This window comes from Corvus cornix, chromosome 11, assembly GCF_000738735.6.
Source record: "Corvus cornix cornix isolate S_Up_H32 chromosome 11, ASM73873v5, whole genome shotgun sequence".
NCBI lineage: Eukaryota > Metazoa > Chordata > Aves > Passeriformes > Corvidae > Corvus > Corvus cornix.
In genome coordinates, this window is record NC_046341.1 from 1,571,061 (window position 1) to 1,596,419 (window position 25,359).

The window sequence follows — 25,359 nt, forward strand, 5'->3', positions numbered from 1 at the left end:
CTGATGAATGTGACAAGCACGGAGTAAACAAGCCGGGATTTCCATAAAGTAACACGGACGCTGAACCTCGGAGCTCCACAGAGTTCACCGATGGGAATTTGCAGCTGCTCTGAGCCAAATCCTGCTCCATCCCCTGCTTTTACACCACAGGACTACTGTGACATCCGTGTGCCAGGGAAGTGCTGTGTTTCAAGGCTCTGCCTGTGAGGATTTGGGGAATCCTCTGGGTGAAGAGACGAAAGAAACCTGAAGGAATGACTTGAGAGTGGTTTGTTTCTCTTTGCTGGAAGGAGTTTGCTCTTTACACATCCCACAGACCAACAGGCTGGGAACTATTCACTTGGGGCTAAACACAAAGGAACTGGCCCTGCAACTCTGGCAGCAAAGGAAAAATATCATTAGCTGAGCCTTTTAGGGATTTTCTGACCTACCTCTCCTGACAGGCCAAGCATGTCCCCTAAGGACACACAGTAACCAGAGGTAGGAGAGGCTCAGGAGAGCCAAGCTCCATAGCCTGAAACTGTTCATTTGTCAATTAATTAGGATGTGGGATCACCCTGGCCAGAAGGAGCTGTTCTGGTCACCACTTGGGTTAAATGGGTGCTTGGACACACATGACAGGATTATTTCCTTGAATAAACCACAAGGGAAATATATCAGAGAAACATGGAATGGTTTAGGTTGGAGGAGACCTTAAAGGTCACCCAGTTCCAACCCTGACACCTTCCACTGCCCCAGGCTGCTCCAAGCCCCAGTGTCCAGCCTGGCCTTGGACTGGGATCCAGGGGCAGCCACAGCTGCTCTGGGCACCCTCACAGGGCAGCATTTTTCCCAAACATCCCATCTAAATATCCCCTCCTTCAGTTTAAGGCCATTATATCTTGCTCTATCTCTCCATGCCCTCTTCAACACTGCATTCCCACCACAATTCAGGAGTTGGGATCCAGTCTTGTCCCACCTCCCAGGCACCCGCAGCTTCTGCTGCTGCAGCTACAGAGAGTTTTCCGTGCAAGAAACCAAACCAGTGAACAACAGTCTCTGCTGTTAAACAAAGGTCACGAAGGGTCAGGGCTGTACCTGGATTTCCTGGACCCAGAGGGAGAGTGGGAGACTGAGGCAGAGGATGATCTGGAATGAGATCTGGAGAGAGACCGGGACAAGGACCTGGATCGGGAGCTGGACCCGCTGTAGCTGCTGGCACTGCCACTGATGCTGCCACTGATGGTCCTCCTGCAGGACAGCAAACACCCCTCACAGAAAGGGAATTGGAATGGGAAAGAGAGAGAGGGAGGGGGGAAAAGCCCACGAGAAAGCAGAGATTTGCTCAGCACCCCCTGACTGATGCCCGGCCCTCCCTGAAGGGTGATCGGCCCCTTCCACCACTTCTCCCAGTTTATGTCCTGGGAATGATGTTCTGTGGTGGGCAGTATCGCTGTGGCCAGTGTGGGTCAGCTGCTGACCCTCCACCACATCAGATCTGTGTGGGACCAAACAGATCCCACACATTCCTTTTTCCTCACTGTGCCACCTCCACAACCAGCAGCTCTCAAAAATGTCTTTTTTTTCCCCACTCCCACTCTGATTTTAACACATTTCCCATATTCCACCTATTCCATCCTCCCCCCAGCCTCCAGAGGCACGAGCCACTCATGGTAAGCCAGGAACATTTCCCCCAGCTCTCTTCCCCTTTTCTCCCTGCCCCAGGAGATGGATTTCTCCTTTAACGCGGGCACTCGGGACTCTGGGATTTGCTGGATCTTCCAGGAGAAAGAAATGCAGGATTTGCTGGATCTTGCAGGAGATCAAGCCTCACTCCACCCCCCAGCCCTCTCACCTCCTGGGTGGAGTCCTTGTCTGACGTTCCTTCCTCCTGGCTTCCCGATTATCCCCTGGCTTGGCTGGCTCCGGGGCTGCTGCCGTGACTTTCGTGAGCGGCTGAGGGACTGGGAGGGCAGTGAGTTTCTTCACAGATTTCTCCCTGGAAAAAGGACAATTTTCAGGGGTGTGATCCCAGGGGGTGGGCACAGACCACGGACATCCTCAGAAATGATGTGCCCAGGTTTGCTGTTGTTTAATATTCTAGAGATTATGGGATCCTGGAATGGTTTGAGCTGGAAGGGACCTTAAAGCTCATCCCACTCCACTCCATACCATGGGTAGGGACACTTGCCACTATCCCAGGTTGCTCCAAGCCTCGTCCAGCCTGGCCCTGATGTGATTCCTGTAGCTACAAACACTTGGCCGTTCCCCCAAAACACAAACACCACGGATTTCCCTACAGGGATTTGTTCCCCATATTCTCAATCAATTCATCTTTTCAGAGACAAATTACTACACAACAGCCAATTGTGGAGATATTTGACTTGTAAATTAACTCCTGAAGCAGACTGGGTGGAAATGTTGTTTCTTATCCATTTAATTCCATCATTTTTTATCCCAAACACTTACAGCTGCTTAAAATCTGCCAGTCAGGCCTCAGAATGAAATGCACACAGTTAATGCAAAAATTCCCTTTTTAACTCCAGAACCCAGATCAGGAGGGTGCAAAACAACCTGTGGGTGCAAGTATCCCTTGGATCTGTCCCTTGGCTTGTGTTCCCTGTGGAAAACTCTGTGGGAACCCCACTGTGTGATCCAACACTCACTGCATGAGATGGGAATGGCTCTGGCTCCTCAGTGCTGCCCAGTTCAGGGCTCAGAGCACTCCACCCCTGCTCTGACAGCTGGACATTGCTCAACTCATGATCCTGGAATGGTTTGGGTTGGAAACACCTTGAAGAGCATATTCCACCCCCTGCCATGGGCAGGGACACCTTCCACTGTCCCAGGCTGCTCCCAGCCCCAGTGTCCAGCCTGGCCTTGGGCACTGCCAGGGATCCAGGGGCAGCCACAGCTGCTCTGGGCACCCTGTGCCAGGGCCTCACCACCCTCACAGGGAAGGATTTCTCCCCAATATCCCATCCATCCCTGCCCTCAGGCAGTGGGAAGCCATTCCCTGTGTCCTGTCCCCTCCAGGCCCTTGTCCACAGCCCCTCTCCAGCTCCCTTCAGGCCCTGGAACATCCCAGCACTGATTTCGCACCTATTAACTGGGGAGGAGGTGCTGTCTGCACACACGCACTGTTAATTCCTCCTCCTTCTGTGCTCAGTATCTGCAGTTATCCCCTGCAGAACACAGGATTAAGCCCATGGCATGTCATCCAGTGCCAATAATCCCTGTGCTGGGGCAGGCTGCTGTGGCACCACCAGACCAGCACCGAGAGGGAGCACAGACATCGCTGCAGAGGCCTCAGAGGGCCGAGCCCCGAGTGGAGGGGAAAAAACCCCAAAAGGCAGCATAACAAGGGACAAGAAGTGTGGCAAAGGGGACTGTCCTAAATTCTGGAGAATTCAGGGGGATTCCCATGGTGTCATTTATTTGCAGGTCAGCTTAAAAGAGGTGACATCACTACGGTGTTGTGTCACCCTCCAACGTCCCCGTAATTTGCCACCGTGGGGTTTGTGAAATAGCAATTTCAGGAATTCAGAAGAGCAGCAGGGCTGTCAGAATGAGCCAAACCCAGCTGCAGAGAGCTCCAGTCCTGTTTTCATCCGTCTCCAGTGTGAAAAGTTGATGAGGCTGAACCATTTCTTTATTCTAAGGCTGTGGATGAACCAAAGCCACAGCAGAGGAAGGAACTGGAACTTTCTTATAGCTCCTATTACGTATATTCAGATTATACAAATATATCTGCACACACTGAATGTTTCAGCAGTATATCAGATGTGTTTAGACACTTGGATACAGTAATATTTAAGGATATTTGCAGAGTTTAACTTGGATTTAGTAAGTAAAAGTGTCATTATTTAATGAAATTTGCCAAGCTAAAAACTCTTCAATAATGGATGTATTCTGCATCTTTCATTTCTTTCTTAAATTCTCAACCAGGATTAGAATCCATTAATGGTTTGGATGGGAAGGGACCATAAAGATCCTGTTCCACTCCCTGCCATGGGACACCTTCCACTATCCCAGGCTGCTCCAAGCCCCATCCAACCAGGGATCCAGGGGCAGCCACAGCTGCTCTGGGCACCCTGTGCCAGGGCCTCTCCCTGCTCACAGCCAAGAATTCCTTCCCAATATCCCATCTAACCCTGCATTCCTTCAGCTTAAGGCCCCTGAAGGTCAGAAGGGCTCATCTGGACTCTGTTCAGAGGTATCCAGAGGAAGATGGATCCTTACCCTTTCCCAGGAGGTGGCAACAATTCCCCTTTAGCCTTCGCCAGTGGCTTGTGAGGAGATGGTGTTGGAGAAGGAGAGGGAGAAGATGAGAAGGACCTTGACCTGGAAAGGAAGGAGACATCACTGAGCTCAGGCTCTGGGATTGCAGGAGCTTTTCCTGGCTCTCAGGGAGTTCAGCCACCATTCCCTCCTCCCCAGGAACCTGTCCCAAGCTTATCCTGCTGTTACGTTTGGACTCTGTGCAACAAGACTTAACTTCTGCCATCAGACCAGCGGGAAGAGTAGAAAACAAAAGGAAAAAATAGGATCAGCTGGAAAAGAGGCACTCCAGTTATCCCACAGCAACACCTGAGGCTGTCTCCATCCTCTCTGAATTCAGTCCTTAGGGAGCATACACAGGAAAACAAGTAGGATTTTGACTTGCACGTTCATCACTTTATGTCCCGTTAACTCCCAGAGCAGCTCATCCTTTCACCAGCAGCAAAACCCCAAAAAACTTGGGGGAAGGACACAAAAAATACACCTAAACCTAATACTGATCTGTAATTCCTGGAACACGAGGAGAAGCACTAATGGTGCATGCCAAAGGCAACCATCAAGGGCAGGAGCTGTTTCCTGAGCCCCTGGCAGGCACAACACGTGCTGGGGTTGGGGTGATTCACCCCAGTGCCAAGACTGGAAGTGCCTCTGTTGCAGCCCAGTGCCTCAGCAGCCTGACTCCTGCATGACAGCTCTTCTGGGGAACAGCTGGGCAGAGGGCATTGCTCACCCCAGCGAGAGGCAGCCAAGGGTGTCACCCACGCTGGCACTGCCCTCACGGAGCAGAGCCTGGCATGGGCTGCATGGGGGAAGCTCATTCTGCTTCCCAGATGGAATCAGCTCCCAGCTGAGCTTTTCCTAGGAGAAAGCAGTCTCCCAAAGTGACAGCGTGTGTTCTTCCATCACCTGTGGGATCTGCTCTGGGTACCTGCATGGCTTCAGCTCTGAAGAGGTGCCTATCTAAGGAGCTAGTTCTCCCACTGTCTCCCAACTTTCCAGACTCGGGAAACTGTCTGCAGGGGCAAGGAAGCTGCAGAGGAATAAATAATAATCAGCATGGGACACTGGAGTGCTACTTTGAAATGTCAGGACTATCACAAGACACAACTGCTTTAATAAAGAAATGGGATTTGCCTCCTGAAATCGAAAATTCCAGCGCCATGGAAAGGAGATGCTGCTGAACTCCTTCCAGCCAGAAAATGCAAATGATGGGAATGTTCATCTCTCACAGGCACAGCAAAGAGCCCAGCCACAACAGCCCTGCACTCGTGGGTGGGAGCACCGGGGAGAGGAGGGGGTGGCTGACGGATCTCCTTCATCCAACAACCACAGCCTCCCTCACTCAGGGAAGTGCTTGGAGTGCTTTATTTCAATGGAGCAAAAAGGAGCTGTCAGGAAGCATTTGGAAACCATTCCACCATTGGTTCCCAGTCCCAGGAGCCACTACCTGGACCTGCTGCCTGAGAAAGAGCTGTGCCTGGAGGAGCGACTGGAGTAGGAGCTGTAGGAGGAGGATCTGGAGCGCGAGCGGGAGGAGCCGGACCCAGAGTAGGTGGATGAACGAGAAGAGGACCTGCAAGAGAAATATTAAAATTCAGAGCTTCTTGAAAAGCTCCCAAGGTCTTGTTTCCAAAGATGTTCTTCCCAAGTTCTGCTCCAAACCCCACGTGCCTTCTCCTCAGGGAGCTGTCAGGATTTGCAGCCTCTCCTCAGATCCCCTTTTTCTTCTAGGGAGGATCCTGTTGTTGCTACTCTCTTTGCACCCTTCAATAAGCCTCTCTCTCTTTAATTACTGATTTTCCATCCATTTTGGCAACTGCTTCCACATATTCCATGCCTTTTCACTGGACAAAACCCTGACAGATCACCTGACTGGGTGCAGTGATCCCAGCAGGAAAATCTGCTTCAGGAGGGCTCTGGCTTTTAGATGCCTATCTCCAATTGAACATGTTCCTCATTCCTCCTGGATACTTCCCCCCCTCCTTCAGGAGCTTCAAGTTCAAGCATTTAAAGGAAATTGATCCAGTCTGTGCCTCGAGGCTCCCAGATTCAGGGAGTTTCTTTCTGAAAGGTGCTTTTTATCTTATTTTCCACCGTTGGTTTCCAAGCCCCATTCCAGCCCTCCAAGGCTCTGTCGAACCTCCACAATCCCAGTTCTCCCAGTAGCATCAACCTGCTCTTACTGGACTGAGCTCAACTCCTCCCTCCATCCATCCCAGGGTGACCAGGATCCAATTCTTACAGCTCCCAGTTCTTTCTGCTCCCATTAAGGTCAGTTTTCATCTAGGTGAGTTGCCATCACCCAGCCTGCATCCAGCTCTAATTCACTGGAAAAGTGGCTTTTCCAAGGATTTCCTTTTCCTAATCTCCAACAGGTCACAGCACAGCTCCCACAGTTCCCTGCCCCCTTTGGCTTCCATCTCACTGCGTGTCCATAGGTGTTCCTGAGCAGCAAAGTCTTTGCTTCCCCAAAAATAAAACCATGGAATGGTTTGGGTTGGAAGGGACCTCAAGGATCATCCAGTCCCACAGAGCAGGGACACCCTTCCAGTGTCCCAGCTTGCTCCAGCCTGGGATGGAGAATCCACAACCTCTCTGCACAACCTGTCCCAACACCTCAACACCATCCCTGGCCACGAAGGAGCCCCATCCCATTCCAGGACACGCTTCCAGGATGTGCCAGGCTCTCCCCTTCCCCTCACCTCGAGGAGCCAGAAGCGGACGCCGACGAGGCCGAGGTTTTCCGGCGCCTCCGTGCCCGGCTGGGGGACACGGACACGCCCAGTTTCTTTTTGGGAGACTTGGATCGGCGCCAGGGGTCCTTCCACTCGTCTGCCCGCTTGGATGGGGCACTGCCCAGCGCCGTGGCATCCTTGTCCTTCTTTGGTGGCTCGGGCTGGCGGCTGGAAAGCAAGGAAGAGGTCAGCAGCTGGGATTTTGGGGGGGTTATAAAGGATGATACACAAGGGACAAGGAAAAAATACTGGAAACGATAAATATATTGTAATAAAATGTAGGAATAGATCCACAGGGCCATGGAAAAATCCCAGAATTCATCCCTTAGATTAATCCCTCTTAACCTCCCATGTGGGATTCCAGCACCACTTTGGGGGGAGGAAGCGTTAGAAGAACTCTCAGTTTGTGAAGCAGTGCTGAACCAGTGCTGCTCTGTAAACCAACAAAGCCACAATTCTGTGAGCTCCTGGCTGATTCCAGGCCCAGCTCCTGGCCTCCAAGGACTGCACACAAGCAAGAGGGAAGGGAATGGGAAACCTGGTGCTCCCTACACCTGTGCCCAGCTCAGAGCTGGAGCAAGCCCAGCCTGGTGCAGTGGAGAGGGGTCCCCACTGAGCCTGGATTCCACTCCCAGGACATCCTGTGGGGCTGTCACAGGCCAAGACACAGTGCCTTCCTTTCACCCTCCCAAAGGGGACAGCTCCCTCCTCACCTGGGCACAAAGCAGGCTGGTTCATCGCTGGGTCACCCTCTGGGTGTTTATAAACACCCCCAAACGTGCTGCTGTTGCTGGTATCCACGCAGAGGTGCCCAGCCAGGCCCCACTCTCCATCTCCTCCCTTCCCTGGTAACGGTCCTACTTTCATTTCCCCTTTTTTCGTTCCCCACCTTTCCCTTCTCCTCTCCAACCCTCTGAAAATAATTCAGGGCCAACTTTTCAGCAGCTGCACCACACACCTCCTTAACTAGTCCAGGATGAGTTTCTTGAGGCCGAGACTTTATTACCTCTCTTATCTCCGGGTGATTTAACTTGGAATTCTTCCTTGCCCTCACTCCAACCTGCACTCAACTCCTCGATTACCTGCTTCTGACCTTCTCCCTGGGGTTTCAGGCAGAGTTTGGGAGGGATTAAAGCTTTCTGAAGTCTCTTGCACTCACCAAATTAGCAGGACAATGATGCAGTTATTCCTTTCCTCAAACTAATGAGTTTCCTGGGAACCTGGGGAAGCAAAGGCCCCTTCCCTGCTGCGTTCAGCCAGTACCACCCCATTACTCACACCACTGAAGCAACCACTCCCCACACAACTTCCTCTGCCTTTTTGAGATAAAAAAGCCACCTCCAAGTTTTCTAATAATTCCAGGGACACTTCAACAAACCCCAGGATAATGAAAGCTCTTGGTTAGGAGCCTGTCCTGCCCTTTGAAGGCTTCACACCTCACTGAGAAGCCTCATCCCCTCCTTGTTGGCAGAGTTTCCTCTTCCTGAATCCAGGACTGGGATGTGCTGACCTAAAAATCCAGCATCTGACTCTTTCCTTATCTCTACTGATGTGAAAGCAATTTTACTCTTTGTCCCACAACTCCCTTGGAATATTCAGAGGAAAACCCCTCCTTTCACGTTCACCCCTCCGACAAATCTCACCCCAGCTCCAGGAGAGGAGAATTGGGTGCTTCCATCCAACACAGAAGCTCTGAGTGCCCGGGAAGGGGTCCCGGGCAGGGTTATGGCTCAGCTTTATCCCCCAGCAGCTCCATTCCATCCTGCCCCTTTCCCAGCACTGCTCCAACAGACACTGTTTAACTCAGCACAGGCTATCTGGAGTGGATTGGTCAAGTTTTCCAAGTCACAGCCACAATTCCAGGAGTATTTCATCATGGAGGAACACCACGACTCGGAACAGGGGGCTGAGACACACTGGACCTATTCTTTATACCCTGACAACATTAAACAGTCCAAGCTGGGCTCAAGGGCTCCTACCAGCTGATGTTTACAAATCCATTTGGAATTGCCAATTTAACCTCTGGAATATCCTCAAATCAACCAAGTGCAGAGAAGGAAGAAAGGGAAGACTGGGAAAAGCCTCCACACCTTGCATGAAGCAGCAGGATAAAGAGCAAGGAAAGGAGGAGAGAAAACCATGTCAGGGTGCTCATGGATAATGCCCAAATATCCTGCTCCAACGTCCCTTCCCATGGGATCACAGTCTGCATGCTCTGGGAGAGGCAGGGGGAATATTCTGCTGGCACAGGTGGGCTGAGAGGCAGCTTTATCCAGGATAAAACCTCTAGAGAAGCTTCTCCTGCAGTGTCTGAGACGACAAATGTGGAAGCCAACAACTGTGGCTCAGGTGGGACAGCAGGGAAAGGTCCTTCCCCCAGAGGGTGCTGGCACTGCCCAGGCTCCCCAGGGAATGGGCACGGCCCCGAGGCCGCCAGAGCTCCAGAACAATGCTCAGGGTGGGATTTTGGGGTGTCCTGGGCAGGGCCAAATATTGGGCTGATGATCCCTCTGTGTCCCTTCCAGCTCAGGATATTCCATGAATCCATGAACTAACGAATGCCCTCGCGCCTCTCCAGGCTCAGCTCCCTCCTGAACCAGTTTTCAGAAAGAAAAGTCTCCTACAGGATTTATTCTCCCTTAAAACCAACTCAGATTCACGTCCAGCAGCACATCCTGGGAGCTGGAACAACTCCAGCTGAACTGCAGAGCTTGGGCGCCAGCTGGGAGCAGGGATGACTCTGAAAGCAAATCTCATTTACTTGCACCTATTACCTGGTTTGATGCAATTCCCTCTGGATGAAGTCACTTTCTGGAGGAAAGGTTTTTCCCCAGGAAAACCACAACAGAAAGCCTCATTCTGGGGTGTGCTTGGCTTTTTGACTCAGCAGTAAATGCTGCAGATGAGGAAGATGCTGCTCCTGTCAGGACATTTTCAAAGCCTTTCCTCAGAGCTTCCAATTCGTGGCATCACCAAAGAAACTCGTTCAACCTAAACCTGGGATCTGATGCTGCTGGACTCGTCTTCTCCAGTGGAATTCAGGAGGCAGAATGGAAAGTGAGCTGGAGGAGCTGCCAAGATCCTCAGCAGCTCCCTAGAGGAACATCCCAATCCCAGCCTGGACAAATCCCTCAGCTGGGAGATGAGGAGGGGAGGACTTCTGGCTTTCACTCTTCCAGCCAGGTCATTTAGTGCTGGATCTGGTGCCTGGTGGAGCTCCCAGCTCCTTACTTCCATAAATTAAAAAATAAGAACTGCTTGCTGCTGGCTCAGTGAGTGCAACCTGCCCTCGGGAGGGGCTGAGCCACGGTGAAAAGGAGGGAAGGAAGGAAGAATTCCAGGGCTGGTGAGCCATGGGATCAGCTCAGGAGCTCATCCTCAGCTGCCCAGGCTGCTGGCAAACCTCGCACACTTCAGCACAGAGACTGCCAGAGAACTCTCGTGTTCATCCCAATCTTTTTCACCACATTCCTGTTTTTAGGAAACATTTGAAGTATTTCAGAATTAACTCCTAAGTCTATTCCACAAGGTTTAAAAAAAAAATAAATTAGAGGGAAGAAGAGACAAGACAAGAGTGACCAGAAGCACCTGAATTTCCAGCCTGATCCTCAAGGATCACTCGGGCAGCAGCTTCCAAAGGCAATTTTACCCTTAAAACAACTAAAAGCTGTCTCCCTCCAGAAGGAACGTGCTGATGCCCATCTGGCTGGAATCTAACGACAGCAATCAAGAGGAAAAGTGAGGCTTTGGCAGGGAGAGGAGGAGCAGAGGCAGCTCCAGCTGGCAGCACCCCGGCGTGGGTCAGCCCACGCACGCGCCCAGCTCCCAAATAAACCCGGCTCCCAAAAAAACCCCGGCTGAAGCACGTCACCGAGTCCAACAAAACTTTGGAGAGAGGGGGAAAAAAAGGAGCTGCCCAACTCCAGTTCTCCTCATGTATTATGCAAATGCTGCCAAAGCATTTCTAATCTTGGAGGGCAAAATGAGCTTCCCGGGGAAAGCGCTTCCCGTGTCCTTCCCCCTCCCGTGGGACACGGCTCCCACAGGGAACCAAACCTTATCACCCCCGGGCAGCAGTGACGCCAGCCTGGCTCCGGGGCTGCTCTTCCAGCTCCGTTTTCTCCAGGAGGAAAGCCCAGGGATGACTGAACAGCCTTTGCGTTTCTCGCAGGAAAGCTGCGATTGCGTCAGCAGCGCCGGCGCCGCTTTTCCTGCAGCGGCAGTGGAATTTTCCAGAGGAAGTGGACTCGAGGAATGACTGGAGCCATGTGCCAAGGCAGTTATGAAGGGACCTGGAATTGCTGCAAAATAAATTCCAGCAGAGTGCAAGCATGCAGGGATTTTTCCTGTCTTGGAGTAATGGAGAGGGACAACAGCTCTGGAAAGGCATCTGTGTGCGTCCAGGACAGGGAATGCTGGCCCTTGGAGCTGCTGCCCACTGATCTTGGTGAAACATCAGCAGGGAAAATGCTTTTCTCAAGCTGTTTCCATCTGAAGCTGAGTTATCAGTCAGCTTGGAAAAAAAAAAAGGGAAAAAAAAAAAAAAAGGAAGGATTTCTTCAAAGCCTGATGGGGAGAGGCTTGGAAATGAAAGAGTGGAGATACAATCTGAACCTCCAGGATGAAATCATCCCAGCAGGGAGATAAAGCTATCTGAGACAGCATCTCCCCTAAGGGCTGAGCATTTGAGGCCTGGAGAGCCTCCTCTCCATGAGCAGGAGGCAGCGATCCTGCCTGGAATGTGCCAGTGATCCTGCCCTGGAATTGCCTTGTTTCCCTAAAATCCAGGCTGGGGGATCTCCCAGTAATTCCATCTCTGAAATGCCAAAGAAAATCACATTCCTTGAGATCCACACCTGAGTCACTCAGTGCCCTTCATCTCGATCTGGGGTTACGAAACTCGTAAGGACCAGCAGAAACTGCACTCAGCAGGAATGTTTTGTGGAGAACTTGGGAAGTTTGGTTTGATTCACAGATTTCATTATCATGGAATCACGGAATGGTCTGGAGGAAGGGACATTAAAGCTCATCCAGTCCCTGCCATGGGACACCTTCCACTGTCCCAGGCTGCTCCAAGCCCCATCCAACCCAACCTTGGACACTTCCAGGGGCAGCCACAGCTGCTCTGGGCAACCTCCATCCTCAAAAGGAAGCATTCTTTCCCAATATCCCATCTAATCTGGCAGTGGGAAGCCATTCCCTGTGTCCTGTCCCTCCATCCCTTGTCCCCAAGTCCCTTTCCAGCTCTCCTGGAGCTCCTTTAGGCACTTGAAGGGACTCCAAGGTCTCCCTGGAGCCCTCCCTTCCCCAAGCTAAACGCTCCCAGCTCTCCCAGTCTGGCTCCAGAGCAGAGCTGTTCTTATCACCAACTTCCCAAAAGAGCTGGGAGTAGAAATGAAAGCAAAGCTGTCTAAGCAGGTTCCATCGCTCTGGCTGGCAGCTGCACCATGAAAAACGGGGATGTAAACAAGTTGTTATCGTGTTTATCGCAGCAGAGCTTCCACGCAGGGCACTGGATTGGGATTCCAAAGAACCTTGGAGCAGCACGGGGTAAGCTCTGTATGTCAAAGGAAGGGAATTGCTCCTCTGAGCAGTCCTGGGACACTTGGAGCGTGCAGGAGCAGAGGTGCAGCTCCAGCTGGAGCAGATAAAACCCATCTCAGCCTGGGAAACCCAACACTGGCTTCCCTTAATTCCCTGCACTCCGAGAAGCCTCCCAGGGAGGTGCAGACAGCTGGAGAGCAAACCCATGCTCCTGGATGGAGGCTCCTTTTCCCACCTTCACTAAATTTTCATGGATACAGGACTAAATCAGGGCATTCTACCAATGCCCAACTCCAAAACCAGGAAGAGCACATGGTTGTCTGCCCTGCCTGCTCTTCCTCCTGTGGCAGGACAAACGGGAACAAACGAAGGATTTCTTCTAGGAAATAACTGAGATTTCCACAGGGAAAACCAAGAGGAACCCAAACCCACCATCCTCCCACCCCATCTTTGTGCAGCAGGGTGAGATGCCATCACTAAGCCCCCCAAAAACTGACTGACAGCTGCTTTCATTCAGAGCCTCTACACCCAAAAAATAGGGAACAAATCCAGCTGGCAGCACTGGGAGACCACCAGAAGCTCTCAGGAGAGAAACAACAACCCAGGAACACCTAAAATTAGAGATTCTTCCAAAAAACCCAATTCAGTTGCTTTGTGGCACACACACCACCGTGAATCACTCCATTTGCATTCCCTATTTTTGCCACTCCTTTATCAAATCGAGCTCATTCCAACGCTTTCTGACTCGCAGGCCCTGGATAACCTGCACCCGCTGATTCCAGACCTGGGTTTTCCTGCTCATTAACGTGCTCAGAGATTAACAAAGTCAACTTGAACCGGCCTGAGAAAACAACCCAAGGGTGAGCACGGCCATGGGATCACGTAACCTTTTGTCCTGGGATCTGCAGCACCTCACACTCCAGGTGAGGCCTCGGGAGCAGCTGGGAAGAAGCTCAACGCTCCCTGTTGGAAAGGTTTTACGAGGATTTGTGATTTGCCCTTTCTGACTTTGCTGTCAGCTGTCTGAGTGCCCACTCACGGGGTTATTTTGGTTTTTAATGGCTGCCTAAGTGCTCTCCATTTATAGGTTTTAGTCCTGATGGAGGGAACTTCCTTCCAAAGAAAGTGTGGTGTGTGCGATAATGACAGCATGGTCCTCAGGACGCTGCTCCTTCCTGGCACCTCCTGGGAACACCTCTGAGGACAACAGCCCCCTCCTTCTCCTCATCCTACCTGCCACTGCTGTTCCATGGAACTTGGGGGTCTGTATCATGAGAATCCCAGAATCACTGAGGTCGGAAAAGAGCTCCAAGATCATCGAGTCCAACCTGTGACTGATCCCCACCTTGTGCCATGTCCAGTCCTTCCTTGGGACACCTCCAGGGATGGGGACTCCACCACCTCCCCGAGCATCCCATTCCAATGCCTAATCACTTTTTCCATGAAAAAATTCCTCCTGATGTCCAACCTGAGCCTCCCCAGGCACAGCTTGAAGCTCGTCTGGTCTGTGTGGGAAGAGGTTTAGCTCAGACATCAGGACAAATTCCAAGAACTGGAGATGACAACATCTCACTCCAAGGTTCATTTTGCCATGCTGCTCCTCACCAGAAACCTCCAGCATTCCCTGGAGACAAAATCCAGGTGGGAAAGAAACCAATGCCCATCTCATGGACCTTCTTCCTCCTTGCTTGGTCAACAATACCCAGCGCCACCCCAGCTGAGGGGGCAGCAAAATTGAGGTTCCTTCTCTCTCTGGTGGGTCCAACTCAGAATCATGGAATATCCTGAGTTGGAAGGGACCCACAGGGATCATCCAGTCCTTGTGTGGCCCTGCACAGACACCCCAACAACCCCACCCTGGGCATCCCTGGCAGCGCTGTCCAAATGCTCCTGGAGCTCTGGCAGCCTCGGGGCCGTGCCCATTCCCTGGGGAGCCTGGGCAGTGCCCAGCACCCTCTGGGGGAAGAGCCTTTCCCTGATATCCAACCTAACCCTGCCCTGGCCCAGCTCCAGCTGCTCCCTGGGTGCTGTCCCTGGTCACAGGGACATCAGTACCAGCGCTGCCCCTCAGGAATGAACTCCTGAATTTCCCTCAGTGCTTTGGGAATACAGCCACCAACAGGCCCCATGACGCTGGGTTGCTTCATGAGCTCCTGGAACAACCAGATTCCCTCAGCTGCCAGTGGGATCAAGGCCTGTGGCAACAGCAGAAAGGATTAAAGCAAATTATTCCAGCGTGCAGAGCCCTTGCTCCCAGCTAAGGGTCAGAACATCTTGCACTGCTCAAAGTTTCTTCAGAGGACATATTTCATGTCACTTCTTTATCCCTCAAAGGCTTTGCACAACAGGGAGCTCCAGCAGCAAGACAGAGAGAAAAAGAAGGAATTTTGCACTCAGCAAAAATCAGGCCCAGCCTGGGGCATCAGAACTCGTTCTGGAGATGGGAGCAGGAGGACAGACAGCCAAGTTATCCCTCTAATTGATCATAAAGTGTCCTGGCTTGTTTGAGTGTTTGACGCCTGAGGAGGGAGGAGGAGGAGGGGGAGGAACACTTTTACCAGCAGTGCAATCTCAGATTTTAAACTTCTTGGAGTGCTCATCTTAAGCTTGGGAAAAAAACCCAACCCAAAGCATAAAGCAGCATTTCCATGTTCACAGAACCATGGAATGGTTTGGGTTGGAATGGATCTTGAAGCTCATCTCATTCCAACCCCTGCCACGGGCAGGGACACCTTCCACTAGCCCAGGTTGCTCCAACCTGGCCTTGAACAGTTCCAGGGATCCAGGGGCAGCCACAGCTTCTCTGGGCACCCTGTGCCAGGGCCTCACCATCCTCCTGGGGAGGAATTTCTTCCCACAATCCAATCTAAACCTCCTCCCTGTCAGTTTGAACCCATCTCCCCTTGTCCTGTTAGAAGTCCCTCTCTCTTTCTTGTCAGCTCCCTTCAAGTACTGGATGGGAATTTTTTGAATTCCTGAAAAATAGGCCAAATCCACATGTGACAATCCCACTGGAGCCCAAATGCTGCAGCCTCTTCTCTCCAAAGGCTCACAGAGAAACCCTTGTCCCTGAGAGCATCAGGGTTTAAATCCTTGTTAAATTCTCATCCTCCTCATCTGCATCACCCAGTAATGCTGGGAACTCCTCTGCGTTTTCAGCCTTGAACTCCTCTGCTGTTTAGAGACCAGGTGAAACCTTCCTGCTTTCAGCAGAATGGAAAGGGATTTGTTCCCTATTCCTGGCTATTTGCTGTTTGGGTTCTCTCATCCCTTGATGCTGCAGCTCCTGGTTTGTTCCTTCCTCCAGCTCCTGCGGGAGCCCCTACGCTGACGGAGCGACCGGCATCGACCTGGGATCGCCGTCCTCAGCTGTGCCTTTGGCAAAGCTCGGTGCTGCTTGCACAACCTCTGTGGAGGAGTTTTGCAGGCTCTGTGGAGCAGTTTTCCAAGCTCATTAGTGAGCAGGGCCACGTGGGCCCTGGAGGCGGCAGGAATGTTAACGGGCAGCTGTGGCGTGAGCCGGCCCCCAGCGCCGCCCGGAGAGGCCGGACCTGCCAAAAGCTGGGATCCAGCAATTAGGGAAAGCCCGGAGTCTATAAATAGACCCACAGGTGAGTGCTGTGGCCCTGCTGTGCATCCTGCTTTCCCAGGAAGCGCGGAGCAATCCCCGCTGTGTGACACGTTAAACCAACTCGGGAGCCGCTCAGTGCCAGGATGCCAAACCTGCTCCTCTGGAGCCTGGCACGGAGCCAGGCGGAGAAAAGGTGACATGGCTCGAGCCACTGCACTGCCATGAGGAAGGTGGGAGCTGGTCACCAAGTGACGTGGGACACAGCCCAGAGCCAGGCCACAGCACGAGCGTGACGGGGACTCCTGGGGAAACGCCAGGTGACGGATGAGGGACGTGCTCTCCGAGGGAGAAGCTGGAATTACGCCTTCACGTGTCAAAAAGCTTTTTCAAAACCTGCTCCTGCAGGCTTGTTTTCCCCACAGACACCCAGACACCCACAGTGCTGTGGGAAAGGGTCATGTTGACAGGGATGTCAACCATGGGAAGTCCTATAGCAGGGGGTGGAATGGGATGGGATGGGCTTTAGGGTCCCTTCCAACGTGGGCAACCTGTGCCAGGGCCTCCCCACCCTCACAGGGAGGAATTCCTTCCCAATATCCCATCTAACCCTGCATTCCCTTGAGCTTAAGGCCATTCCCTCTTGTCCTGTCACTCCATTCCCTTTGAAAACCCCCCTCCACAGCACACTTAAAACAAAAACAGCAAAGAGGTGCATCAGAAAGTATTTTTGAATGACCAAGACTCGTCTCAAGGAGTTTTGGAGACACAAGAGGCATCCCCAGCTGCCTTGTGCCAGAGGGAAGCAGGGAATGTGCATCCCCTGAATGCTGTCAAATCCCATCTCCGGGCTCTCATATGGTTTCATGGAATGAGATGGATCCAAGACTGGTGAGCACGGCCACCGCTCCTACCCAGCACCCTTTGGGCAGCACTGGCAGCCCAAACTCTCCCTACAGAGCCCTGCCCCAGGACTCCAGGAGTGCCAAGGGAAGGAGCAGGCAGCAGGCTCAGCCTTGGGTCACAGTGACCATCAGTGACTCATGACCTCGAGCTGCCAAGCAGGTGACATCACTTTCATTGACATCATCTCCATCACACGGGTCTGGACAAGACCTGTCCCATCACCAAGCCAAGGAGAGCACAAACCACCAGGCAATGTGGTAATTAAGGTGCACAAATCGTGGCTGTTAAGTGAAGATTGTAATTAAACGGAACAGGTAATTATGGTATTCCTATAACTGCTCTGGAGCTGCTGCTGCTCCTCCAGACCGTTCTGAAACTGTCACTTCCTCTTGGGAAAGAGGGTCAAAAATCAGCTTTCCTTTCGGTAATGCAGATCAAACTAAGCCCTGCTGCCACCTGAAGCTACCTGATTCCATGTGGAGCCTCATTCCTGGCATTCTGAGCCCTGCTCTTCATTAATCCCACTCTTCCTCATGCCCATCGTGTTTCACACCTTCCTCCAGTGCAGAGGAACAAAGACACCAGGCAAAGCTCCAATAAATCTTGGGAAATAGCTTCCCTGCACCTCTCCTTGCCCCACACGTGCCTGTGTGTCCCCATGGTCCTCCACACGCTGTGGGAGTCTCCATCTGCCACTCTTCCCAAGCAACTGTTCAGCAGTTTTCCTGGAGATCACAGAATCATGGAATGGGTTGGGTTGGGTTGGGAAGGACATTAAAGTTCATCTCATTCCACCCCCCTGCCATGGGCAAGGACCTTCCACTAGACCAGCTTGCTCCAAGATGTCCCTCAACAAAAAACGTGACACTTTTCCGTGATTCTGAACCAAACGAGGCCGGGACATTACAACTTCCATTCCACTGGGATATTTATCCAGAGCTTCACAAAGACAGAGGAGGCTGGGAGGGCAGGGTACGTAAATCATTGACAGAGGAACAAAACAGGGATCACGTCCCTGGACTTTCAGTCTGGTTTGGGTTCCATTTTCTCTTTCACACAGGTCACGACCGGGATTTTCACCAACAACAGGCGGTCAGAGGCAACAGACCTGACCCCACGCTGCACTTCCACTGAGCAGAGACTCATTCCCAGGACAATTCCTTTGCCTTTTCCTTTTGGAGTATCTTCAGATACTTTTGCTAGCCACAAACTCCCCAAGCAGCCCTGGCTCTTGTGACAGAGATTTGTCAAGGCCTCAAAGGGAGTCACCAGAGCACTCCCAGGAACCAACCTGCAGGAGCCCCTCATCCTCCCAAAACCTCTCCAGCCTGAAGGGAAGAGGGCTGAGCCGAACACCCCCACGCCAAAGGACACTCCTGCTTTGAGGGTCGCGTTACGCACGCTCATTGTCACCGATGCTTTAGCTCCACTTAGCGGCCACAAGGCTCATCAACTACTACTTTACTCAGCAGTTACACACACCAGCATCTTCACTCCCGCCAGCTGCAACAACGCCGAATCCGAATCCCAGCAAACACTTACCTCGGGAGCAGCGGGGACCGGGGCTTTGGCTTGTCCTTGTCCTTGTCGCGCTCCCTGTCCCTGTCCCGGTCCCGCTCCCTGTCCCGGTCCCTGTGCTGCCTGTCCTTCTCATCCCTCTTCACTCGTTCCCGCTCCCGTTCCCACTCTTCTTTCCGCCGCTGCCGCTCCTTGTCGCGCTCCCGTTCCCGCTCCCGTTCGCGCTCCCGCTGGCGCCGCTCCCGTTCCCGCTCTCGTTCCCGCTCCCGTTCCCGCTCCCGTTGTCTGTTCTCTCTTTCCCTTTCCCGTTCTCGCTCTCTTTCCTTGAAAAAAGAACAGAGAAACCATCGTGATGCTGTGGGAACGGCTCCCAGCAAAGCGGGTGGCAAGCGTGGGACTGCCAGGAATTACATCTGCCCTCCCTCATCAAAGGATTGAGATCAATAACCTGCAAATCAATCTAGAGATCAATAATCTAGAGATCAATAACCTAGAGATCAATAACCTAGAGGTCAATACTCTGCATCCTGCTGAGCAGAACCTGGATGCAAACACAGCATCGGAGCCCACACAACTGTTGTTTTCAAAGGCAATGCTCAGATTAATTTGGTTTATTAAGCTTATTAAAGAAATGTATTGATGTTTACAAGTCGCTCCTCTCATTGCTAATCGTTTCTATAACCAGCTAATTAACTTTGCAAACGAGCACCAGGAAAATCATTGGTCATGTGGGGCTCAGGCTCCTGTCTGGGCACTGCTTCTGCAGAAAACAAGGATTTGGAGCAAAGGAAAAGCGATTTTTGAAAGGATTTGATGGAAAGCACTGAAAAGCTCCCTGCTGAGCAGGGCTGGTTGGTTTGGTCACTGCTCCCGAGGCACAAAGTTTGCATGAGGGGAAAAGGAAGAGCAGAGAAAAGGTTCAGAGCCTTGTTTTCATCCAGATCCATCTCACCACCCAGCTCCTGGGATTTTAGCAGCCGGCTGCTGCTTTGCTGTGCCTCAATCCCAACGTGCAGCTCCACCAGCACTGGACAGTCAGGGTGGAGCCTCTGCTGGTACACAGAGCACACCTGCCCAAATCTACTCCTCTCCTTCCCAAGAATTAACAAGGAAACCTTTCCAGGTTGTTCTCTGGAAACTCCCTCCCTCTCCAAGATGTCCAAGAATGGCAGCAGATGTGGCTGCAAGCGCTGCTCAACTGCTACACTGAGGAGCAGCCAAGGAGCATGAGGAGGAACCACCTTCCCATCTCAGACATGGAATTGCTGAGGTTGGAAAAGGCCTTTAGATCATCAACTGCAACCCCTCAGCTCAGCAGCACCACCGTGGTCACCACTGACCACGTCACCAAGTGCCACACCTGCAGGTTTTTTGAGCACTTCCAGGGATGGGGACTCCACCACTGCCCTGGGGTTAGGCAGTTCCAGTGCTTTACAGCCTTTCCATGAAATAATTTCCCTAATATCCAATCTAAACCTCCCCTGGCCCAGCCTGAGGCCGTTCCCTCTCCTCCTGTCCCTGTTCCCTGGGAGCAGAGCCCGACCCCCCCAGCTGCCCCCTCCTGTCAGGGACTTGTGCAGAGCCACAAGGTCCCCCCTGAGCCCCCTTTGCTCCAGGCTGAGCCCCTTTCCCAGCTCCCTCAGCCTCTCCTCGTGCTCCAGACCCTTCCCCAGCTCCGTTCCCTTCCCTGGACGCGCTCCAGCCCCTCAGTGTCTGTCTTGGAGGGGCCCAAATCTGACCAGAACTCCAGGTGTGGCCTCAGCAGTGCCCAGCACAGGGAACAATCCCTGTCCTGGGGCTGTGGCCACACTGCAGCTGGTACCAGCCAGGTGCCAGTGGCCTTCTCAGCCACTGTCAAGCAGCCCTCCAGGTCCTTTTCCGTCAGGCAGCTTCTCAACCTCATTCCCAAGCCTGGAGCGCTGCTTTTGCCCTCACGATGCTGGAACAGATCCTCCTCCCATCCCTTCACCTCCGGTGTGCTCTGTGCTGTCACTAAGCCAAGATTAACTATTTGAAAAGTCCTGTTTCAAGCACTGCACTGGAACTGTGCCAAGGCCCAGAAGAACCTGGAAGAAAGTTGGGAAGGAAAAGCGGGGAAGGGGGAATTTCCTTACTTACTCTGTAGTTACGGTAGGGATCGGGGTCTGTGTACTGAACCCTGAAATTCTCATACTGCCCACCACGCCAGAACCGCTCTATTTCATAGTCATAATAGGGATCTGCATAGGGATCAAGCCTACAACGAAAAACAGGGAATGTTAGAGAGGGAAATGGCACCTGGGCACCACAAAATCTACGTGTTCTAGGTCAGCTCAGTCACCGCGATACAAAAACCACGGGCAATGCAGCAGGGCTGTACAGAGAGGTTGCTCTTCTACACAGCCCAGCCAAAGAGTCTTTTTTAAGGCTTATCTCTTAGTCTCTCTTATATCTCTTATTCTCTTTTGAGGCTTATCAGAGAAAAGCACAGACCTTTCTCGATAAACACCAGAAAGAGAGGCACCAAAAACTCAGCCTGGTGCAAAGCCAGGAACTGCTCCTGAGAGCCCCTTCCAAGGCCTGCAAAGGGAGCAGGATGTGTTTCACCTCATGGGTTGAGAGCTGGGATTTCTGTCCACGCACCCACAGCTCATCCCAAGCACCTTCAGGAGAGGAAGGGATGGAGATCTCCCAATTCCCAGCCCCTGGAGTGCTGATGGGTGCATCCCAGTGCCACCAGGACAGGACAGGAGCTGGTGCTGAGCTTTCCACTGGGAGAAGTGGAGCTTCAGGGGCAGGTCAGCAACACCCTGCCTCTGCACCTGGAGTGTCCATGGAATGGAGGCACCACTTCTCCAGCCGGTATCCTGCAGTGGGAAGCAGGTGCTGGCCCACCCACGGACTGGTGAGCACGTGGCACACACACAGCTGCAAAACTAAGGATTTTTGGGGAGGAAAAGGACTGAAACCCCACCTTCCTTAAATCGGTTTTCCTCCATTTCCTGATTTCTATTTACACTGTTTGATGATTTTAATTCCCCAACTCAACAACATCCAACCAGCTGGAGGGCAAATATCAGATCCACTGTGAAGATGGGGAGGTGGGTACAGGGAATAAGAAACTTCCAGGGCCACAGAGGAGTTGGTGGCAGAGCTAAGACTATAAAGCAAGTGCTCCCAAATTCCAGATTATCCATAGTGAGACTCTGATTAAAAAAAAAAAAAAAAAAAAGAAATAAAGAGCCATTTTTTGCATTTTAAAAGTGCCAAATAACCTAAACCAGGCTAAGGTATAGGTGCTGCCCCATGAGTCAAGTGGTACCTGTACTTCTTTCTGTGCTTTTAAAGAATTTAAGGTTTTTGTTTTGGACTGAAGCAGTAAGCCAAGGGGAAGAGAACCAGGGACCTTGATTAGGGATGCTTCAAACAGCACCAAAGTCCTGATGCCAACCCAAACCCAGCCTGGATTCAGTGACATCAGGTGTTCAAAGAGACAGAAAAAACCATCTCAAGCCACACCAGAAAGGAAATTCTGCTTTTCCATACAGCCTCAAGCCCAAATTTCCCCTTCCTGTAATATTGGCAGGGGTTTTTTATTTCAAAAAGGAACACTGCTGTGTGTTTAGATAATTCAGTGCTTAAATCATTAGGAAATCATTGGTATCACCCCAAAAGTAATCCAATATATCCACTGAGCCAACTGCTGGGGGGACACTGGTCGGTCTGTGGCCTCGGAAGTTTGAGGAAGTGCAATGGAAAAAAAGGAAAAGGAATATTTTTATACAGTTGCAACAGTACTGGAATCAAAGACCTGCTTACCCATAGTTAATGTTTTCTTTGATGTCCACCTCCCTATAGTTATTCAAAAAAAGAAAAAGGGATTCATGAACTACTGAGACAACTCCATAGGTCACAAGACAGTGCTGAAAGCATTTTCCACATCCCAGCTGCACTTCCAGGGCTCACTTGGCTGCAAGGTGTCCAACTGGGCAATAAATTGTGTGTGGGGCAGGAAAATCAGCATTTTCTAGAGTTTACAGCAGCAGATTCATAACTTTTCCCTTCACACACAATGAAGATATTTTAATGGCACAGTCTGCTCACACATCCTTGAATTTTCAGGAATTCCACTTGTTGGATGACTTCTGTTTAACATGGGCAATGTGCAACACATTTTTTTCTGGACTGTATGAAAACCAGGCCTGTTCTTAACAATTCTTACATCAGACAGGCCCAAAACGCTGCTGGTGGATTTTATAGACAGTCATAAAATAAAGGTAATGTATGAACAGTCCCCAGAACATTGGGGATAAACCCCAGGTGCCTCTCAGAGGAACACAAGGCCAAGATCCAGAGCTAATTAAACTCTGGAAAATATTAATATTGTAGAAAATGCTTTTCTTTCAGGCTGCAGAACTGAGGACAGGGGTTTTTTAAATTAGGGAAAGGAATTGCACTCCAGAGCAATCAAAGGATATTGAACAAAAGCTTCATCTGCTCCTTTCCAGAGGTTTTTTGTAATTCATCCACTCTAAAATAAACAGAACTAAGCCTTGCAAACCCTCTGGGAGTGGAAATAGTTCCATAATCTGTCCATGTAGGAAGAACAGAGGATGCACAAGCACGGAGACACAAATCCACCTGCATCCCTGCAGAACACAAGCCTCTTCCCCAAAAATTCTCTTCCCATTCCTTCTCTTGCCTTGAGAACTACCAAACAATTCCCCAGAGCTGGGTTTGAGGTCTCCAACACTTCAAATTTTACCTTAAAACCCCAATCACCTGAACACTTAAATTCAGGGTGCTTGTTGTGGCCAGGTACCAGCTTTGCTTCTGCCCACTGCCCAGTTTAACTGGGACCAGTTAAGGTGTTTGCTGAAACCAGTTGCTGCAGCAGCGCAAAGGAACCCCCGGCCGGGGCTGAGCACGCTCCAACTTTGCAGCCTCAGCTTGAATGGCTTTAAATTCTCAAGGTTGGGGTAGGGAAAAAAAGAGGGAAAAAAAGCTGGAAGAATGCACTGGTGTGAGGGAGGCAATGCAGAGCTGGAGAGGGCCCGTGAGGGGAGCAGAATTCCAAGGTTTGCTGGAGGCAGGAAGGGTTAAAGGAGATGGGGTTGAACTGGAGCGAGCGGAGGTGGCTCAAGTTTTTAACTTCCTGCTTAATGGAAGCTGTTGCCATGTTTGGAGGTGATGTTCTCTCAGTCTGGAGGGACAGGTGAACCCCAGCCAGCCTCACTGCACTGCATTCCCACCCAGGAATCCCTGGAGCAAACCCAAGAGTGCCTCTTACGCTGGGTCCCGGACGTCTCTGGTGATGCGGTAATTCCAGTCGCGGAAAAACTCGTTCTCCTTGTCGAACTCCCGCTCGTCCTCGCCAATGGTCACAGTGAATCTTTTCTCCTCAAAGTCAGGCTCCTGCTCTTTCCTCATAGTTGCCTTTTTCAATACCTGTCAGAACACAAAAACAGCGTGAGGAGAGAACGTTCCCGGCGTGGGGAGAAACTGCAATGTTAAAAATCCTGCCCTCGGGAGAATGCCGGCAGCTCAAGCACCTCAGAAGGAGCAGGATGCTGGACTTTCCCTGATTAATTCCCTATTCTAGCAGCTCAGAACAGCAGGGAACAGAAGCTTCCCCCCTGAAGTGATTGCATGAACTGGAGAAACTGGTTCTGAAGTGAGGGAAATTGGATCAGCTTAAAGCTTTGCTTTGTGGAGGGCTGGACTTGAGGGCCACAAATTCCCACTATTTCTAAAATACAAAACCCCCCAGAGCTGGATTTGAGCTCCTCTTGGCTGTCTAACAACTGTGATGTACAACAAAACATAATTAATAGGTTAAAAGGCAAAAGGGGAAGGGAGAGAGCAAGGCCCACATGCTCCAAAAGGAGCTTTTCCAGTGGATTTTGGAGCCAGCCCGCAGCTCCCTGAGGAAGGAATTTACCTCCTTAGCGTGCCGGAGTCCCCTCTCCCAGGCACTTTCTGTTGGAGGGTCTGGAGGAGGTGGAGGTAAGATTTCATCAACCACTGGCCCTCCCTGTTGGAAAGGTGAGAAGGAGAAGACACTTGAGTTAGTTTTAAACAGCAAAGCCATGCTTTGTAAAGCTACCTCAGAGAATCTCCAGAGATGCCTCAGCACGATGGAAGCCGGGAAACCATGGAAAATTACCCCCCTCTGCTGGCAACTCCAAGAGCACCATCTAAAAATCACAGCCAGTCGTGGATTGAATTTTGCTGAGGCATTAGCTCGAAACAAAAAAAAAAGGAGAAAGATCACAGAATGGTGGAATGGTTTGGGTTGGAAGGAACCTTGAAGCTCATCTTGTTCCACTGGAAGGGACACTTTCCACTAGACCAGGTTCTTCAAGTCCTGTCCAACCCCACTTGGAACACTTCCAGGGATGGGGAGGGTGCTGCAGAAGCCAGAAATGCACAGAAGAGATTCCATACCCAGGGGTTGGCTGGCATCAGCGGGTGAGGGCCGATGGGAGGGGCACCGTTGGGGGAGAAGGGCTCGGGTTTGGAGATCAAGGAGTAATTTCCTTTGTCGTTCACTCCAGGGTGGATAAAGCGACAGTTCATGCCCCAGGTGCAGTGTCCTGTGGGAACACACAGCTGTTAGATCCCTGTTTCCCATCAGCAAGCAGCACTTCAGCCCCACAGCCACGAGAAACCCCATCAAGCATTGAAAATCCATCAAGGATTTTGTTGTTTGAGGTGTTTGACTTTTCTCCTCTCCAGCCTGGCTGGGATTTAGCTGTTTCACACACATGGAGAGACACTCGTCACCCTCCACCTGCCAGAGGGGACAAACACATCCAGACACAGATGGATCAATGGACCAGAACCTTA

General features: G+C 51.5%; 1 protein-coding gene across 2 annotated transcripts in view; it reads right to left on the bottom strand.

Annotated features, from left to right (window-relative positions):
• The window catches only part of ZC3H18 (zinc finger CCCH-type containing 18), a 42,729-nt gene that overhangs the window by 6,878 nt on the left and 10,492 nt on the right, over positions 1–25,359 (bottom strand). Inside the window, exons 5-15 of one of the 2 annotated variants that reach the window (XM_039558432.1) lie at positions 24,958–25,106; positions 24,452–24,544; positions 23,801–23,958; positions 22,330–22,362; positions 20,650–20,767; positions 18,556–18,854; positions 6,963–7,163; positions 5,708–5,833; positions 4,222–4,323; positions 1,835–1,978; positions 1,078–1,230 (exon numbers count right to left, since the gene is read on the bottom strand). In XM_039558432.1, coding sequence (XP_039414366.1) covers positions 1,078–1,230; positions 1,835–1,978; positions 4,222–4,323; positions 5,708–5,833; positions 6,963–7,163; positions 18,556–18,854; positions 20,650–20,767; positions 22,330–22,362; positions 23,801–23,958; positions 24,452–24,544; positions 24,958–25,106 — 1,576 coding nt within the window. The remainder of the gene's footprint in view (positions 1–1,077; positions 1,231–1,834; positions 1,979–4,221; positions 4,324–5,707; positions 5,834–6,962; positions 7,164–18,555; positions 18,855–20,649; positions 20,768–22,329; positions 22,363–23,800; positions 23,959–24,451; positions 24,545–24,957; positions 25,107–25,359) is intronic. The other variant, XM_039558433.1, reaches the window with a different exon arrangement.